The 20,827-nt window shown below is 41.6% G+C and overlaps 1 protein-coding gene across 1 annotated transcript; it reads left to right on the top strand.

Annotated features, from left to right (window-relative positions):
- Positions 1–657: 657 nt before the first annotated feature.
- On the top strand, positions 658–19,536 carry LOC308111840 (phosphatidylinositol transfer protein beta isoform-like). Its single transcript, XM_080466906.1, has 11 exons — positions 658–744; positions 5,520–5,550; positions 7,053–7,198; positions 7,379–7,470; positions 7,607–7,614; positions 7,723–7,797; positions 7,876–7,959; positions 11,603–11,680; positions 14,153–14,263; positions 14,566–14,688; positions 17,027–19,536. The coding sequence occupies exons 1-11, from the start codon at positions 725–727 to the stop codon at positions 17,072–17,074; spliced, it is 816 nt and encodes a 271-aa protein (XP_080323032.1). The 5' UTR covers positions 658–724; the 3' UTR covers positions 17,075–19,536.
- Positions 19,537–20,827: the final 1,291 nt, after the last annotated feature.

The raw sequence follows: 20,827 nt of genomic DNA, 5'->3' as shown, positions 1-20,827 counted from the left end.
TCAGGAGTTGTGAAGAAGAAAGATGTACAAGATCTGTTGCCCTCCAAGACCAGCAGGAGATGATGAGGGGTGGTTAGAGTTTCAACTGTACCTGCTCATCACTGAAACCCTGTAAAGGAACCCTGTACTGCCCCAAACAGCTACCAACAACCTAAAGTTGGGTGATGGTAGGTTACACACCCTGGACAGGTTGTCAGTCCACCGCAGGCTAAAAACCAAAAGATACAAAAACACATTCACATCGAGTTTAGAATCACAAATTAAACTCCATCCATCTTGTACACCTTTTTAACAAATTCAGGAACGCCTGAGCCAATCCCATCTCAATGAGCGAAGGTAAGTTTCACACTGGATAGTTGACCATCCATCACACAGAAAGTCTCAGACACATTTGTACATATTGTTTAGAGTCGTCTCTTAATGCCCAGGTCTGCTCCAATAGGACTACACTTTGAGTCAGCCAGAATCTGTTTTTAAAAGAAAATGTTATTGTACTTGACATATAAAACGGGAGTAGGCTGTGGCATTATGAATAAATGTTTTTAAAGAGAGTTGACCGGTAGCCCCGGCCCGATTGGGGGGCTGTGTGTGACGTCGTCTATCCTTCCCGCCCTCTGCGAATCACCGCTCACGAGGGAGGGGCCGCGCGCCGAGCTCATCAGACGATGACGTCAGTTACAGTTAGGTGTCTCTCCCGAGGTTGAACGACACGGAAGAAGTTACGATGGTCGTCATGAAAGAGTAGTAAGTCCGCCGTTTCTGTCTAAATTACTCCTCTCTGCTCATTAACCAGCATCTGTACCGACCGGTGACACCGTGAGTGTAACGGGAGCCGGTTTTTTCCCCCCCGGTGGCTGAACACTCATGAAAACTTTTCCTCGGTGTTCGTGTCAGGCACACGAGGGAAGAAGGGTGGGATTGCTCACGAGCCGCTCCGTTTCGTGGCCTACCGGCTTTGACAGCAGTGTAGCGTCGCTTGACAGCTACCGTTTTTCCCGTGGTGTTGTCGTTAGTTCACTTTCTTCCTAACACTCCGGTTCGCGGTGTGTTTGAAAGCGGAGGACCGCCAGAGTTTGAAGATTTCCACCTTCCGCGGCGGCTCACGGTTTGCTAACGCTAAATTAGCTGACCTGTGTCAACCTGAGAGGGAATCACCTCAAGCTGCTAATAAGCGAACGCTTTCACCACAACACTGCCATGTAAAGTCAGCTAATGCAGTTTGTCATCTCTTGTGAAAACTAGATCATTTCAATCACCTAAGCGTGTTGTAAGGTAGCTGTTAGCTGACATTTGGTGTAAAAATAACAACAACAACGGTTGTCTGCGATGTAAAAGCTATGTCTAACCACAGCGGCATGTAAACAATACTAATACACTGTTAACTGTCCTGTTATTCGATTTTCAAGGTGTATATCATCGATCCTGATGGTGAGAGATGATAGTTTTTGATATTTGTCTCCATCAGTCGTGTAAACAAAACGATCCCACAGCTTGTAAACAATTGGCAGTAAACAATACCGAACAAATCAGTTCAAAGCCTATCAGATCCTTTATAATTCCACAATTTGCAAACTGTTATTGCAAGTGAGTTTGGCTCATGCCTCAAAGAAAATCCTTGTAAATCTTCATTACTATTTATTCAAATATCAAGACAAATAGCATGGATTAATTCAAAAACTCAGCCTAAACGCGGTTTAAAACTCCTTGTGAACGTTTCCTTTGTTCATAACTATTTTATCCTGTCTGTTTTAGCATGCACTACATCATTGGACTCCATTGAGCAGGCAGAAATCCCTGAGGAGGTCGAGGCTTGTCTGTTGGGATTTTGTTTGCAAGCCTAATAGCTCCATTAAAAAAAAAGTCTGATATACAGAGCAGACTTTGGAAACTGCCCACAGCTTGTATTCTGAAGGATCACATCAAGCTTTTGTACAAGAGCGATTGTGGTTGGATTCACCAGCATTTGTCCTCATTTTAATGATGGGGCAAACCAGGTATATTATATTCTAATATCACATTCATTTTCATAATTTTATAAAGGCAGTTTCAGACATGTGCAATTATTTATATATATATATGTCCTGTATCTAGTTGATATACCTGAAAGGGGATAGGAGTAAGTAAAACTTATCTAATCATACCCCCTCTCCAATATTCGATACTCATCTTATTTAATTATATTCCTGTTTCAAACATATAACGTTTTATATGATAAAATCCATACAGTAAGATTTTCATATTATATTATAGACATAATGAATATGTATACATCTATATATTCCATATATGAAGACAGTTCACACAATTGCATTTTTCTGCAACATTTCCTGCTTTGCATCGGTGTAAAATAGCTACTTGATTCAACGGGCTGATGTTAATTTCCTCTCCCAATAAAGAAGTAATAAACAAGTTTTGACAAGGTTATAGTGAGCTACAACGTCTACACAGCAACACTGGTGTAAAGCAGGCATAAGAACAGCTCTCTGACGTCATGATAATAGGCTTAACGGTGAACACAGTTTGCACTTTGCTTTCATATTGGTATCCATGTGCTCAACAAAATTGAATTAACCAACTTCTAATGGTTAAAAAAATTATCAAACATTTCTTTCCTGTTTTATCACTTTACACAAAACAGCCGATTGAAGAGGCATAACATGACAGCTGTGTCTATATCACAGACATATAAATCATAGTAATGCAAGGGTTGTGCTTTTATTCACGACTTCTGGAAAGCAATGAAAGACACCTGAAATGTGGATAAAGCATCAGTATTCAAGTTTGTCACACCACAGGAAATTGTGCTATTGCTTACTCAAATGAAAATATAAAATTGCCGAGAATATAAAATGAATGCTCTTAAACCATTCCATATTATCTGGGAAGGGTGTGTTTGCTAAAGACATGAAACACGAGATGGGAACAAAGCACATATTGAATGTCAACAACGACTGGCTGTAAAAAATAATGCACCGCCACTGTGGTGGGTGGGGGCTGTGATAGGAATCAGTTCAGCTCTTTTCTGCAGTAACAGCAGACAATCTATGACTTAACTGATAAAAGTTATTGAAATGAGTCATTGTGAAGTAATAACAGTGGAGTTGTAAGAGGCAATCATCAGGACATATCAACAGCTTTTTTCACCAGAGTAATTACTTCATGTTGTAATTTTGAATATATTTCAGTTTGGAGAATCTGCTTGGGTGAGACCAACTACTATACATCATGTAGTAGTAGCAGTTTTTCTGCTCGTTTGATTGAGTCAACACTGGTCTGTTGACTAACCACTTGATCGTGTCCATTGTGTCTTGGTGAACAGAACGTTGCTGTTCTTGAGCTCTTGACATTTGGGAGCTTCACTAATTCACTATGGACTTGGTCAGACATGTTGATGCTTGCTATTTTTCATACTGTGTTCACTGTGCAGATGCACAAATTACAGTATGAAATGCAGAGTAATAAATGACTTGGTGATTCCGGGCTTTATTGTTTTTTGAGCGTTTATTTTCGATTGGAAAATCCAAGTCACTCACTATATAAAGGCATCTGTCTTCTTGTGCTGCTTCCTATAAAAGCACGTCACCAGATAATTTTCCACTATTTCAGAGCGATCCCTTGCACCCTTGATTGTGTCAAACATCAGCATCACTCATCAGCAGTCCTTGCTCCAGAGTCGTCAGAGGTCTCCTTGCAGCAGTCAGACAAGATAAAACACATGTCCCTGGGTGTCACTCTGAAGTCCAACCTCATTTTAACAGAGGTTAATGGAGTAGTGTTAATTCTGGACAGAAAATAAATTCTCACTGTCATGGCTTGTCAGCACTCGTCAATATCAAAGATCTCTTGGGTTTCAGAGAGCACCCAAAAACAGCTCCATTTGTAAGTCCCACCAGGCCTTTGCTTTGGATTGATTCTCACAGGGAGTTTCCTCTTTTTACTTTTCTTCTTCTTCTGCAGTGCAGCTCGTGGTCGGTTTGGGGAAACTGCTTGCTCATCGGGGAAATGATGCAATAGCTTGGGCACAGTGTATTACGTCCGGACTATTTAGGGGCATGGAGAAGTGGTGCTATTCTTTTACAGTATATTGAATCCAATCTTGTCATCTGGCTTGTTTTAAAACATGTTTCAGCTTTTTGTTTTTTTTTCTTGTTGAGGCAATTTCATACTCCATGGTTTGTGGTTTCCTTTGTGTTGTGATAATTTTCACACCAGTTTTGAATTAATTCATCTTTACTTCGTTGTACATTCTACTGACAGAGTTGTGGTAGTTTTTCTCTCTCTAGAACAGTGACTCCACAGTCCTCCTGTCGCTGTTCAAACGTTGATTTAAGTTGTGGTTTGTTTTGGTTTCAGTTTTATGTTTCTGAAGGACTCTTTATCTACAGCCTGACTGGTTTTTCTGCATAGTTTCATGGAGACAGTTTGCCGATGTGCGATGCTGGGCTGAAACTGATGAGGGATCAGCAGTGGCGTTTTGATGTAGGTGCACTTTCAAAATCCACATTAAAGGCAAACAGTGTTTGTGTGAACATGAACACCTGCTTGTTTTCGGTATTGGTGGTCTGAGGAAACCTCTGAAACCAGCTGATTTTGGAGGTAAATCTTAAGTACTTCTTAATAAGAAGTTCTTATTGTTGAGCTCACCCGTTTGCAGTTTAATCCTTTGATAACTTCCACGCACGATTGAATTCCTTCTTACTTCTCAAATGTTAGAAACTGAAGTAATGAAATTCTCAGAGTGACTGAAGCAATTTCTCCGGTGTTCAGAACAGCAGGTCAGGGGCGACTGGTCATTAGGGGCAGGTGGGGCTGAGCCCCACCTGGTGTCATCAGAAAGGACTGCATGCAAAGTATGCTATTAGTTCTAATAAAACTTCCTCTTATAGAGCACATAATTACTGTGTGAGGACTGTACTCCCTGGTTACTGGTCTCCTCCTGCGGTTTCAGGTTGTTTTCTCCTGATCCACACCGATGGTGCATTAGTGAGGCTGCTATTATTTAAGTAGTTGTACACTGTGTGACACGGTGAGGAAACCTTCTTTGAAACCGTTGTCTTTGAAACATTATGACCTGGTTCGAACCCCATCATTGATATATTTATTTATTATTAAATGTTGTTGTTTTTTTTGATCGGCTATTTCCAAGGCTCAACATTTTTATGGGATAAACACCTATATGGTTGTTATAATGTTGTGACTAAAAGGTTGTGCACACACTTTACTTTGGAATTCAGTGGTGTCACTAAACCTGAAATAAAATCTCGGCCCACCAAGTATTTACAGCGAGAAACGCCACTGAGCAGCATTAACAAATATTGATACAACTAAAGGGGGCAAACTCCACATTTCAGCTCTCAATTTGCCCTTCTTAAGTGTATGACTGGTACAATAATTTTCTCTTGGTAATTCATTTTAAATCACTGAAGAATTACAATGTGCTTCTCGCACAGCTGCATATCATTCAACAGTGTCTTTACAAAACAAGTGTGACTGGAGCCGCTCTTTTCTCTCTCTTGCAGCCGTGTGGTTTTACCATGCAGTGTCGAGGAGGTGAGTAATCACTTTTAAATCCATTTATTAAATAAGTTGTCATGAATTTGTTTCGCTGTCATATATTTTCAAGATGTCAGATTTCTTGTGTTTTATGATGATGGAGGATAACACAAATAGCATGTGAAACAGACATTTAAGTCAGATTGAATAAAACTTCAATGAATGCAACAATTTTAATTCAAGTTTTAGTTCATTTTTGTGTAGTCAAACGTTCTCCATTGTTCAGGCCAGAAAGGTTTGACAAAAAATGTGTTTTACCTCCTTAAAACCCATAGATGTAACCTGACAAAATAATGAAGCTCTGTCATCTACAGTGTTTGGCTGCTGCTCATGTTCAGGCTTCCAGAAAAGCTTAATCTGTTATTCTTGAGATTGTTTTAGCAAGCAATTGTTCCCTGTGTTTATCCAGGTTTATGTAATGACTCCCAGACTCGGGTTACTGCCTTTTATGGACATAAAACCAACCTGGCAATTAGTAGAGCTTTATAAAATTCCAAATAATGAAAAGAAATAACTTCTTTTTTTGGAGGAGAAACAGCCCGAAGTTCTCTGGTCGCTAAAATAAAAACAAACTGGGAAATGTCTGTTGTTCACATGATATGAGGCACGAGCTGGTTTAGGTTTCAGATTAGAGACTTAGTTTGAAATCCACCGGAGGAAGATAAGCCCTGACGTACAGTGTGTAAGATTTATAGAAAGGTAAAACCTGCTGCTTGACTTTAAACAGACATTCGCTACCACATTCCAGTTTGTTTGCCTCTGAGTTCTGCAAGTTGGTTTTGGCATGTTTTGAAGATGCCTATTACATTTTACTGGCCTTAGGACCTCAACAGGCCGTAAAAAATGTTTGTTGGCTCATAAGTAAATGTCAGCTATGCACATTGTGTTGCTGTACTGGCAACAGACATCAGCTTTAAACTAGAGTCGGGATCTTCGTGTTGCTCCACAAGTGGGAGGAAATGCTGAGATAATTCAAGCTGTGAGAAGAAGAAATAAGGATGGAGTGGGTTGAAACGAGTGCCAGGGCTGATGTGCAGCACAAGGAGAGCAGTATAACTGAAAGGGAAGTTTAATAGACCGTAGTGAGGCTTGCTGCTTGACATTGGCACCGTCTAATAGATGCTGGAGGTGGCGAGAATGAGATGCTGAGATTTTCATTGTAAATGACCAGGATGGATTTAAGGAGAATAATTCAGAAGTTTGAGCAGTTTTGAGATATAGTTAAAGATGCTACAAAAACAACAGGTCAAGAGGAAACACCATTGTGCCATTACATTGAGCAGCTCATGGTTGAATTCACAGAAACATTTAGACTGTATTCATGGATCTTATCAGAAGAGCTATACTCAAACACAACAAAGATAAGATACAAAAAATAGAAGAAAGACATTGCTTTGGACAGTGGTAAGGTCCATAGTCCAAATGTGTTATGAGATAAAATGTGCTTATGTTTCTCTCTGTACTCATGGTGCATTTATGTGCTGTGATCTGTGTTACAGTATCAAGTGGGGCAGCTGTTTTCTGTGGCTGAAGCCAGTAAGAATGAGACAGGGGGCGGCGATGGCATTGAGGTTCTCAAGAATGAGCCCTATGAAGAGAATGGCGTGAAAGGACAGTACACGCACAAAATCTACTACATAAAGAGGTACCTGTAGATTCTTCTATGCCATTTCAGTTGGATTGCCTAAAGTGTAATGGCAGCCTACTACCAGGTAGTGGCAGTGTTGTCCTTCTTGTGGAGCATTTAAGTTGTTGATGCTGCACAACCTTTCCATTGGAATAACTTATTACTGAATTAATTTCTTCACCTTCTTCCACTTCACAGTAAAATCCCAGGTTGGCTCGCACATTTAGCTCCTAAAGACGCTCTGGTATTTCATGAAAAAGCTTGGAACGCCTATCCCTACTGCAAAACCAGTGAGTCCTCTGCATTACTCTTCATATTTATTTATTTTTACCCCCATTATAGTATCCACTTGTGTCTCTTGCATCACACTAACATTTTCTCTTTTATTTCACCTTCATTTTCTCCTCACGTCTAATCTTGGTCCAGTTGTGACGGTAGGTAGCCTTTTAAATAGTTTTCATCTACCAGTTTGAAATCATTCAGTTTACATGTCTGAATATCTTTTAAAATGTTTCCCTTTTTTTAATATCTCTTTGTTGTAGAATGAGTACATGAAGGATAATTTCTTCATTGAAATTAAGACTTTGCACAAACCAGACCTTGGCACACAAGAAAATGTGAGTACCCCACATCAGAAGAAGAAAATGGAAGAATCTGCGTTTGTAAGGATTGTTTACTGTGTTCTGTTTGTACAGGTGCACAATCTAGACAGTGAAAGATGGAAGACTGTTTCTGTTGTGCCGATCGACATCGCAGACAGAAGTCAAGTGTCTGCTTCTGTAAGTTTAAATATCTAATTCAGAAACAAGATAAACAGGTAGAATGTGGCGCCCCCATGTGGACAAATGTAGAAATTACCCAGCATTTTGTTTAACCACTTGGAATTCACTTCACTTTTAGATATTTTTACAGTGCTGTTTGAGAGGATTGAACAAAAAAAGAAAATCAATTAATAAGAGCAGAATTCTACTGAACTCTAATGGAGTTCACATGTCACCTGCTTGATACGTAGCATATTTTGTTCAGAAATTATTTTAAAAACTCATAATTGAAACTAAACTTACACTGGATTTATTTTTCCAACCTTATTTTCATTCTCAAAACTTGAAATATAAACCGTAACCATCAATCATGCAACATTACACATATTTCTGCAGGTAACAGTAGATGGCTACAACTGGTATTTTTCAGGTAATAAAAAAACCCACAATGTTGCAGTGAAAAAGGAATAGTTGCACCTTTTCTTTTCATACTGTCAGGGTGTCGATGTTAGTGTGATTTCTGGAAGTCATGGCAATCTGCGTGTTATTAGTGTCTTTTCTTCAGTCTTTGTTTGCGCTGCACAACTTAGATTATTGTGCTTAGAATAAAGTCGTCGGTGGATTCAGTGGATGATGAGAAAGAAAACAACTTCACTTTAAGATTTTGCTTATATTCTCAACATACTTTTGACCCCCTTGCTCACATATTGTATCCAATCTTCACCATTTCAATCACACATTGTGTTTGATTGACACCAAACAGCATAATATGTTGTCGTCCCGTGCAGGCCTCATGACTTTCTTTTGCTTTGGGCCCCCATTTGGGCCCCCTGTTCTACGATTGCAGATTATGTAGAACTGCGAAATGTTTTCCTCAAATATTGCTAAAACAAAAAGAGGCTTCAAAATAGTATTTAAAAAATTGTGTAATTACAATTGTCTGTTTTACCAGGAAATGAGTATACATTTTGAGTCAGATTTTTAAAATGTCATACATTTCAAGGCCATGTCAATTTGGAAACAGCTGCTTAAAAATATGAAACTTTTAATATTAGATTTCATGAGTGGTAATGTTTATTGATATCCTTAAAATCAATATTTATCAATTCAACATCAACTGATCAAATATTCAACTCATGGTAAAGGTTATGAACTCAAAACTCGGTGACATACATGGTTTAAAAAAAAAAAATTGTGGTTGATTATCTGCAAGACTATTGGTAATATTCTCAGCTCTTTCTCATGGCGGCTGTTGTAGCTCTTGTCCATTCATCTGCACATTATTGCTGTAGTGATAATCAAGTATGAGAAGATTCCAAAGTGTAAAGATGCTTAATGTAAAATTAAGATTGTGTAGAAATTAAGCATTTTCACTTTAGAACAACTAAAAAGATTTTCCAAACAAAGAAATAGTTTTAATACAATTACTAATTTGAATAGTTGAATATTGTTTAACACTTCTGTTTTTGAAAAGTGTTGGCAAGTTTAAGAATAAACCAATATACACAACATTCAAGCATCCAAAGATGGCCTTGATAATGCTTCAAAATATAAATGTGAATTTTTAACACTTCTTCTGGAGTCTCTGAAATCTTATTTGAAGATGTTACACATTATTGCTGTTATTTGACATCGCATTGCCTCATTTGTGTGTGTGTGTGTGTGTGTGTGTGTGTGTGTGTGTGTGTGTGTGTGTGTGTGTGTGTGTGTGTGTGTGTGTGTGTGTGTGTGTGTGTGTGTGTGTGTGTGTGTGTGTGTGTGTGTGTGTGTGTGTGTGTGTGTGTGTGTGTGTGTGTGTGTGTGTGTGTGTGTGTATACATGTTTGTTTGTGGTAGGTAGTTAACGAGGCGGACGTGTTTGCCTTGCTGTAGGAGTGTGTTGTGTCTGAGGGCCCCATCAGCCCTCAGCCTCAGGCATGACTGCAGGGCCTGGGGCGTACCGCCAGCACAGATGAGTTTGTTAGTGTAATTAAGGCTCACACTGCTGCGTGCACCGGAACTCGACAAACACACACACACACACACACACACACACACAGCGTAAACACACTGGAGCACACACTCCTTCACTTGAGGAGTAGCTTCTTTTTGTGCAGCACGGCACATCGATTCACAGACCTCATTACTGCTGCACCGCGTATTGTTATAGTGATGGAGCTCTCAGCATTAAAACATCCAAATTAGTGTGTGTGTGTGTGTGTGTGTGTGTGTGTGTGTGTGTGTGTGTGTGTGTGTGTGTGTGTGTGTGTGTGTGTGTGTGTGTGTGTGTGTGTGTGTGTGTGTGTGTGTGTGTGTGTGTGTGTGTGTGTGTGTGTGTGTGTGTGTGTGTGTGTGTGTGTGTGTGTGTGTGTGTGTGCGTTTCCATTTCTTTCCACACGTTTGGCACCCTCCCGTTGGCCAGCAGCCCTGAAAAAGTAGCTTTTAGCTGCAGGCGCATCATGATTTATTTAAAATTGTTGGACCCTTGAGCTGTAGATAATTTGAAAACCATTTCATTTATTTGTATTATTATTTTTCTCGCCTGTTTTATGGAGTCAACTTTGTCATGTGCTCATGCTTAGCTGGGGAGCTCAGGATCCCTCTCAACACACAGGAGCAGAATCCTCCGGTGTAATGGGGCAGAAGTGATTAGGTCACTGAAATGGGTTTAGCAGGATGTGACTGTATGAACTGTGCTGATCGGGTGTAGCCTGCCGTTGTCGTCTAACTAGATTGTGTTAAATTGATCAAAAATGACGCTGAACTGGCAGGACGTGGAGAACAGGAGCTGTTGATCCGTGGGGAAAAGGAGATTTGTAGGCTTGTTACAGGAACGGTGACGACCTCACCGATGGCGTCACAATTTGCTAACCAGAGGGAGGGGGGGAAGGATTGAAGCAGGTTTTTTAATGATATGAAATGTATCAAATGCAGAAGAAGTTTCTGGTCAGACGGGCGGTGGGATGCATGCTCTAGTCCTGCTGGAGGACATTATTTCTGAGAGTCGATGACTTCACAACTTTCTGGCATTAAAGTGGCTGTGACTTACTTCAATTAGTTGATGAATTGTTTTCTGGGACAAACGGGACACAGAAATAAAAGTTTTCTTTCTGGAAAAGGATATGGTCTGGATCCCAGGCTGGCGTTGTATCCTACTTCATATTATAGCACAATTGCACATTTTCATAAGTCTTATCAAAATGAAACTTAGTCTTGTTGTTCTCAAGCGCTTTTTTTTTTTTTTTTTAATAATGTGCCTCTTTGAAACATTTTTAATCAAAATATCAAAGCGATTAAAAGGCAAGGAATGCTACATTGGAAAAGTTTAAAATCCACTAAGTTTATGATTAATCCTAACGGTACCCCTAACATGCTCTCAGTATTGGATTTTTACTTACTGTTTAGTGATTTATCTTTGTTGTGCCCTTCTGTGAGCTTTAACATCAAACTTCCATTATTATATATGTACTATTATTGTAATTATGAAATTGGCATCGATATATACCACCTACCCCTGGAGTTGCGACCGCTCCCATTTTTAAAGCCTTGGCTTCCATTATTATACTGGTGTACATATTATTTTCATATGTAGTTTGTAGAACTCTGTATTTGCAGCTGATGCAGCTCGACACAGTTTGTGTTGTCTTGTAATGATTAAATCTGTATTCTTTTTCTCGCCGCAGGACTACAAGGCAGAGGAGGATCCCGCCATCTTCAAGTCTGTCAAGACGGGCCGAGGACCTCTTGGGCCCATCTGGAAGGTAACGCTGCTGCGGTGCTTTTACTGCAGATCAGTTGTCATCAGAAAAAACAGAGACTGTACATCCACTGCTGCTTCTTCCGCCTCCTGTATTTTTAGGTTCATGCAAATCAGCAAACCGGTTTTTACAATCAAATTGATGTATTTGTTTAGGATGTTCAGTGTAATCCAGCAGATAATTATAGAACCAAAGTTAAACAGGTGGAACATTCTACAGCAGACTCCAGACAAGGTACGGGCTTGAGAAGCTGCAGTAGACAGGGCTTTCAAAGTGTGCAAAGAGGACATCCCAGTCTGGATTATAATTCATGTTTCTTTTTTCTTTCAATTTAGAAGACAATGTTTGAAATCCATAAAACAATCAAAAAAAGAAAAACAACAACAACCTACTTGGCTCCCATCAGTGTCTAGGAAGTCATGCTATTTGCAACTGTTGTTACTTATACATTTATCATTTTTCTGAACTTCAACAGATTTCCTGTGTTTTCATGAATTAATATTTTCACCATCCTCTTATTTCTTGTCCTGATTTCTTTAAAAAAAAATTGAATTTAAAAAATAATGTTGGCAAAAGGTTTTGCTTGATCCGTAAAATCTCCCTGCTGCTCTGCCCATTGTGAAGATCACTGCTCTTGGAAAACCACTGCTCTGTAACAGTTGTAGTTCAGAACGTGAGCTTCATTGGTGAGTCTAACTTGCTCCGAGGTGGGAATGTGTGTGGTTGTCTGCCTTTGTGAGTTTGTCCTGTGATGGACTAGTGACTTGTCTGAAACATTACTAACTAAAAACCCTCAATACTGTATGACTTGATAGAAACGAAATAACACACACATATTCACTTGTCAGTTTTGGCAGATGTAGACAAACTACTCCAGACCCAGAGCAGTAGGACTGAAACAAAGATATCCTTATTAAATCTTGAAAGGAGCAAATATCATGCTGCTCGGCTGCACGTGGTAATGAAGCGCAGAGCTGCAGGAATGTTTCAGCAGCGTGAAGCTGCAGTTTAATGAGACTTATTACCTCAAATCAGCAGATCTGAAACCAGGTTTTGGTCTGGAAAGTGACAGAAGAAGAATATGTTGGTGAGAAAATGGGCAGCGAGTCTCTTTTTGACAAACTGCAGGTCTGTATGAAGACTGATGTGTTTTTGATAAAAGGTGAAAAGTCAATTAGAAGTAAGTCACGCAGAGAAACTTTGTCGGGAGTTCTCCAAACCCCGTCGTATCCTGCAGCCTCACAAACGGGTCCTGCTCCCCGTCGGAGCGCCGCGGTTTCCTATTCTGCAGTGGGGCCCTCAAAGTTCACCATGGGAAACTTTTCTTTGCTTCAAGAATTTTCGCAGAACAAAGGCAGCCAAACAGCTTTAAAAAGTATGAATAAAGAAGCACAACTTCTATTTTGTGTTTTTAATTAGATCACTTTCCCGTCCGCTGTGGACATGGAAAAAGGCTGTTTTTGAAAAGGTGGAGGGGAAAAAAAAGTAGTTATGTGACAACAGAGGCACAATTTCTGCCAGCTTCTCAGAGCAATAAAACTCTTGTCTATCTCTGCATGCACACATGCTTGCATATCGGTACCCTTTGTATTTCAGAAAACTTCTGCTCCTTTGAGCGGGGCACAGAGAGGGAGAGAAGAAATGTCACCGTAAGTGTTTTGATGTCGAATCCGTTTCATGTGAAGTTCTCCTTTAGCGATGACAACTTTTCTAAACCCACTGCAAATTTAGAAATGTTTCTCATTTCCCCTCTCTCGCGCTGCTCCATGATCGCGGCATCAAACGGCAGCGGGATGAGGGGTGATTGAGGCGGGTCTGTGGCATTTTCTGGTGGCACGCCGAGCCAGAATGGAGTGATTAATTAAACAGGTGTTCTCGGAGGGCGAGTGTGTGTGTTCTGGGGGCGAGCAGGTCCTCGGTGTTAATAATGTAACCGGCTTTGCACTGCGACGCCCTTATCGCTCCGCGAACACCGTTTTATCTGCCTTCTGTGGCCACAAAGGCATGCCTTTCGGGAACGGTGTCGCTGTCAGGGCGGAGGCAGAGAAATGGTCCCTTCATCTGGAGTTTATCCACTTTGCTGTGCCCCAACCCCCTCTTTTCTTTTCTTCTTTTCTTCTTCTCTTCACAGGAGGCAGAGTGCAAGCTGCCGATGGATTTAGAAAGTGTGTTGTAGATTAGGGCGCTTTTATCCGTGCACAGCACATCTTCATATTGATAATTATTTTAGCAAGCTTCCATACCCAAAACATTATGTATTAATGAGTTTTACCTTTGAACGCATCCAAGACAAGTCTAAAATAATAATCTCTCAGTCTTGTGCTGTTTTTACAATTTTTCTGTCATTGGAAAGTTGCTATCAACTTTTGATGGGTTATTTATTCTGATTCTCTGCTTCAAAAAAATGACAGCTTGTGTCTTCTCTCTCTCTCTCTCTCTCTCTCTCTTTTTTTTTTTTTTTCCTTCTCCCAACAGCAACAGCTTGTTAGTAAGGCTGATTGCCCAAAGATGTGTGCCTACAAACTAGTCACCGTGAAGTTCAAGTGGTGGGGCGTGCAGAACAGGGTGGAGAGCTTCATTCATGAGGTCAGACTGACACGTGTCCACAGTTCAACCTCACACAGACACTTTGTTTTGGCTTCAGGGGTGCAGTCACTACCGACGAGTTAAAGTAGTATTCTGCACCAAGAGTGTACAGGAAGTAAAAAAACCAAAACTGAATAATGTGAAGAACATTTCAATACTTGAACACAGACTAGAATGGTCCAACTGTGATCACACCAGCCTGCATGTGACCTCTGAACTAAAAACAATGTCTCACTCTTGATCTTGGTCAAAGATTTAAAAGGCCACCCGGTCCTAATCGAGGCCTCTACTGTGTTGTGCAGCAAGAGAAGAGGATCTTCACTAACTTCCACCGCCAGCTCTTCTGCTGGATTGATAAGTGGGTGGAGCTGACAATGGAAGACATCCGACGGATGGAGGCGGAGACACAAGCAGAGCTCGAGCAGGTGAGGCCACTGAAAATGACCCAGAATCCTTTTGGATTTAATTTTTTTTTCTCATTATTATTGGTGGAAGCACACAAAAAATATAAAACACAAGAAATTCTTGAGAAGATATTTATATCCCAATTGCTTGATTTTATTTTGTTTTGAAGTCCTGATGTCAATACCTTCATGCACATTGTGTAACAACTGGAGGAAACGTGTTCTCCTTGTTTGTTGATGTGGAGTCTTCTAATGCTTCTATTCCCACTGTCAGTGACGGCCTGTATTTTATTTTGACCAGATACGAAAGAAAGGTTCTGTGCGAGGTACAAAGGCTGCAGAAAAGTAGCCTAACGCGGTGTTGGTCTCTAGGTTGCTGTGTAAGTCATTTCTCCTTCTGAAATGGGTTTTCCACTGTCCCAGCTTGGGGAGCTGCTCTGTGCCGAGCCAAAACAACTTACCTACAGCACGTCTTTATATCACTGAGGATCATGGTCGCTCTCTTCATGGCCCTCAACTCCCAGTTATTATCAACACAATATTTTTAGTGTTTAAAGTTATACTCTGCTGTCGACATTCGTACCTTAACTTATCAGTTAACAGACCTTATTTTATCCTTAAGAAAATCTTCTTTTTTCTTTTAAGTTGAGCTGAACTTTTCCAGCCAGTGCTCCTTCACACTAGAAGCATTTTGGAGGAATCCTGGCATCTCTTATTGTAAAACAATTGTGAAATATGTAATGCTTTTATTGTGCAGCGAGCAGAGCTTCAGTGTTTCTTTCTTTTTTTTCTTTTTTGTGACGTGCTGTAGAGAAACCACTCTAAGTTGACCAGTGTGGCTCCACTGTCTCCGTGGAAAACCCTCTCTGCTCCCTGTGGGCTTTCTGTGCTACCTCACACCAATGACCTTCACTCTGGACTTTCGGTGGTGTGAAAGGGTTTTTAGTCCACGGTGTCTAGATGTTGCACATGTATCTGGTTTGACATGTAACTGACTTTGAGATGATTAATCACTTAACACCTCGCGGGGGTTTGAGGTGTTTTGCTGACTCTGAAATAGCTGCTGTAAATGTTTAAGTGCATGTTGAGATTATTCATGTTGTTTTTAAAACGGGTGAAAATAGTTGAGTGTGTAAAAGAAGAGCCTTTGCAGTACGTGGAATAACAAATAGATACAAGGAAGACAAGAGTCCATCCATGGAGTCACCAATTAGTCTCAAATGCAAGTTTTTACACTGGGAGGAAAACCTACACTCCACAGGGAGGACATGCAAACTCCTCTCTCCTTGTGCAGCATGAGACAAACGGTCCACGTGTAAACACACACGTTTTCCTCTGTGACTCACACGCTGTCGAAGCGCACCGCTGCTTTGGTCTTGGAGCTGCTCCACACATCAGTCTTCAGGAGGTTTTTTGGCCGTACAAGGAGAACCCAGGGAGGAATCTGAGCTGCACTGGCCGAAGTGGGCCCGTCTCAGACATTCCTGGCTTACGACCATCATACAAGCATTCTCCGCTTTGCCTTCCTCCCCTCGCATCTCGCTCAACTCGGCATGTGTTTCCCATTTTCGTTTTGGAGCAAGCAAACAGGCGGGTGCCATCAAAGACGGCTGTGGCGAGGAGGCTGACGAGGCCCGGACCTCTGAGCTCCGGGGTGTTGCCGGGTGACAGCTGGACGTTTCAGAGTGACTCTGACCACAAACTGCATACAATCCCCGCCACTCAGGTTTTGCACCAGGTGGATGAGAAAGCGGACATGAAAGCGGCAGTGTTGTCTGCATTTCGAATGTATATTGGTGGGATGCTTTTGGTGTAGAAGTGTGTGTGTGGGGGGGGTAGTTTGCTTCAAGATGGCTCCTTTTCCCCCTCATTAACATACAAATGGAATTCTGCAGTTGAGAAGGAGTCTGTGCTGTGATTGAGGGGGGGAAAGGAGGGAGGGTGGGGGAAAGGATGAAGAAGTGGGAGGGTGAATCCTTGTGCCATTTCATCAGATCGGTCTATTCCTCTGTTTAGAGCCAGTGTTGGTTTGAACTCTTCCATTAAGGTGTGCAGCTATCAGATTCTCACACTAATTGACTTTCCAAAGCCATCAGCCTCAGGTTGGGAGAATTTGAAAGTGATGCTTTTATCTACCTTGAAGACAAACAGGAGGTTTGATAAGGAGCCCATTTTTTTTCCCTTTAAGGAACTAAAGATTTCAGTTTGCAGACGGAGATTTGTTGGTTTTTTTGAAAGTCATGTCTAATGAGGAGAAATGAGTTTAAATGCTTTGTGTAATATGAGCATCTTACTGGATGCAAGTTTCCTCTAAACCCACCGTTTGCATAAATCTAATGTGTTTTTCCTCCACCTACAGCTTCGTCTAAAAGGTGACGTACGAGGAACCAGCGCTTCAGACAAATGAAAAAAGACCCACCATGACGGCAGTGACGGAGACTGCTACCACGGCTCCTCTGGTGCCTCTTTTCACCTTAACTGATCCGGGCTGTGCAGGAGGGAACGCAGCTACCCGAACCTAATCGTAGACATTATATCCAGTGAGGAATTGTTTTCTAGAAGCCAACACCATCTTAGGTGATAAGACTGTGGTTTATTTTGGTCTCCTGGGCAGAGAAAGGGTTGCTTTTGGGCATCACGTTGTCAAGACCAAGCCTTTCTTAAGAGAGGAGCTACACCCCTCACCCCACTGTAGCCAGTTTTGGACCAAAAAGTTCCCGTGTAAATTTTATATTTCTATTACGGTATCCTCCAACACATTCCTCATAAAGGTGATGCCCCCCAGTGACCCCTCTCTCCTCCTCGGTTTGAACGGTACACACTGGCTGGGTGGTTAGCTGTGTTTCATCCTCGTGTTTCCTCCTGCCACAGCCTCCATTAAATGATTACTAACACCCTCGGCGCCTCGGCCCATTGTAATCCTTTCCCCATCACCCCTCCTCACCCCAAGCACTGCATCTTATTAACACTGACAATCATGCCCAGACAGGTATTCACTCTCACTCCCATACTGACTTAACACAAACCCACTCAGGCTTACATATGACACATACGTTGAGCGCACCAAGCATAAACACATGAAGTCACTCTCCACGCCAACCCACACTCACAGGTGGAGATACCTTTGTGCTGACTGAGCTTGCCAAAGCTCCACCTGGGCAGATCCATGCAGGCTCCTTCTGCGAGAAGCTAGAAGCTTTGGATGTGTTAACACCACCCCCCTCCCCCTCCCTCCCCGTTCTGAAGACATTCAGACACACACGACACAAAACACGCAGCGTTCACCTCCCCAACAGATGTCCCTAGAGGAGGAACCGCACTGAAAAACAGCCACAGATGGTGCTACACCCCTCCAGCCTCAGTCACAAGCCACACTGTACGGCTCCCACCCGGCCCGTCTCCCTCGTCTGGTTCTCCGAGGTAAAGGCTTTCCACCAGGCCTCCTCACCCGCGTCGCTCCAGCCATGTTTACACCTTCATAATTGCCTTATCGGAGTCCTGTCAACACCAGCACCACGCACTGCTCGCCTTAATCTCTGGACCTTTCCACTCATCCGACCCCCGACGCCTACAGTACCTCTGCTGCCAGCTGTTGCTCGAGCTACCTCCCCCCCCCCTCTCCGACTGGCAACTTCCCGATGCCTTCGGGTTAGCGTTAGCTGCTGCTTGTTAGGATTGTCATGCCAGACGAAGCTTTATAAGCAAGGTTGTCTGCTATTACTTTTTGGTTTTTGTTGTTCAGGGTTTGGAGCTCCATGCGATTCGTTTAGTTTTCCTGATGTGCGTCCAAGCATCTCTGCAAGTGCAATCGCTTCAGCAAGCTAGCTGCCGCCACAGCAGACGCCTTTGTCGTCACCGCGGACGGCCTCCGACTCGCGGGTCTGCCTCGGACCGGCCCTCTGATGGATCCGTCGTATCAGCGACTCTCCACGTTCAGATACGTGGTGCACTTTGTCTCCTCACAACCACGCGGCATTGCCTTATAGTGTTGACTATCACTCGTGTTACATTCTGTGTACTTTCCATGCGGTTTAGTCACCGGACCTTGACTGACGAGCGTTTTTGTGTGTTGTAGTGAAATCTCACTGTCTTAGATCATGCAACAGGATTCTGTGGTCTGTTTTTAGAATTCTCATTATCTTGCTCTGCATTGACATTTTCTTGATTCAGAGATGTTTATTTTCTATAAATCTGATCGATTCCTCAATAATGGGTTATGGTCTTATCCAAAGAGTGTCAATGCATCTCTGTTATGTTTACATGGGTTTAGGGTAGCGGGCAATCGCGTATTGATATAGGAAGATTATGTGGTTGTTTGAAGCAGCATCTTCTCAGGTAAACGATACACAAAGTTGGATTTGATGATGTTGCTCATCAGTTGATCCAAAAGAGTTGACGTCCTCCCTCCATGTTTTGCCTTCGTCTCTGGAAACTATGGCAGTTCTTTCTCAATATGATATCATCTGGTCTATTTTATTTCCCAGGGCGTGTCTTTGTTTCCGTAGGTTAAGAGGCCACAATGAATGAAACTATCGGTCCATAATGTAAGACATGTTTATCAATTATAAATCTTGCTGTATGTTTGAATGAAACCAAATGAATTAAAGGAAAAGTTGAATCAGTAATTTTCTGTCAACGATATTAGTAAAGAAACGGATCGCAAAGCAGATGTACAGTCTCATTGTAATTTATGAAATCCTCCACGGTTTGTTTCTTGCCTTTTAAAAGGGTCTGATCAGCTTTTGAAAATCAGGGGACATGGTAGTGAATGTATGATCTATTGTGCCTTTTACTCTCTGTAGACCTTTATATCTGCTATTAAGTCTGCATATTGTATGTATCAATAAATCTTTGTCTGGAAAATGTTTGAAAATGAGGACTTGTGCTCAAATTATTTTAAGTACAATGCAAGTATGGATTCTGTACAACGGAGAAGTGGCCAAAAATAAGTGCAGGTCCTAAAAGAATGTTTAGCAGAATTATCTAATGTTTGCCATACTCTTACATTTATACATTTTGAAGGAATGCTTACCAAAAATGATCATTTCCCAATGAACAGTTATTAGTATACACGTTTAATGATCAAAACTAATAATGTTACTGTAGTGCTGCTATTACTTGACCTGTTTTTCCAGCAGTCCCTGAGTGCTCGTTAGAGACCATCCCAAAAACACACCGATGGTGTGTGAAGTGTGGAGCTCTACCTCCACTGGGAGCAGTTTGGGGTTCGGTGTCTTGCTCAAGGGCTTTTAGACGCGGAAAGAACCAAAATGGACCGCGCAACATTGACCTGCTTTACTACTGCTTTATCCCTATAAAAACTTAACGCAGTGCAACACTCTGAAGACCAATTAGGAGTTCACCCTTTGTCAATCCCTGATGGAGACGCAGAGTACACAAAGTATTTCAATATATTGCATATTGGCTCAAATATAGGAAATGATTCTCAATTAACGGCAATAGAAAAAAGTTGTGATTTCTTGGTTGTTTTTTTTGTTGCTATTCTATTATTAATGTATTTGGGGGGGGGAATGACATATCTCTTTATACAGTATGTCTTAGTATTCTTTTCTATGTATGTTATTCAGTTATTTACCATTACTTTCTTGTTTATCACTTGTAATACTTTGGGAAGGGAGTATAGATTTGGCTGCTTAACTCTGTGAATGGAGTTGTGTTCATGCCTGCAGGTTTTTCCTAAATACTTAAGACTCTCGATGGTGAAAGCAAAAGCCACAGGTTTACAAGATCCTCCAGATGTGGGCGTCAATGGAAGGTCATTTATTTGAATCAGCTTTATTAAACCTAGTTGTGTGAAATGCTGATAGGTGAAACATTCCTTCCCTCAGGTTATTGGTGACTCCTGTGTGGACCAGACGTTCAGCGACCTGCGGGTCAGAGTCTGCAGCTTCTGGCCCGTCCTGATTGTGTTCAGTCTCATCGCTACCAGGCAATTTAGGGGATCGTAACAGACTCGCACAATAACAGCGGAATCCGTGGTAAAGAGCAGGAAAAGAGCCCAGTCTGCTGGCTGAGATAGCAAGTCTTTTCCTTTTTTTTTCATTGTTTGTGGAGGAACGGTCACATGGGCCTCGCTGCAAGGAAACCAATCATATCTGCTGCAGAATGAGCAAATAATGCTGTTTCTAAAAGAGGAGAT

Source organism: Lipophrys pholis (genome assembly GCF_963383615.2).
Source record: "Lipophrys pholis genome assembly, chromosome: 7".
Taxonomy (NCBI): Eukaryota; Metazoa; Chordata; class Actinopteri; order Blenniiformes; family Blenniidae; genus Lipophrys; species Lipophrys pholis.
Note: the sequence above shows the minus strand (reverse complement) of the source record. Positions and strands in the feature narration are given on the sequence as shown.

Coding starts and splice junctions, on each gene's coding strand:
- LOC308111840 (XM_080466906.1), top strand. CDS start 725: ATGGTCGTCATGAAAGAGTA. Junction 7,960..11,602: donor GAAGTCAAGTGTCTGCTTCT/GTAAGTTTAAAT, acceptor TTCTCGCCGCAG/GACTACAAGGCAGAGGAGGA. Junction 14,689..17,026: donor CACAAGCAGAGCTCGAGCAG/GTGAGGCCACTG, acceptor CTCCACCTACAG/CTTCGTCTAAAAGGTGACGT.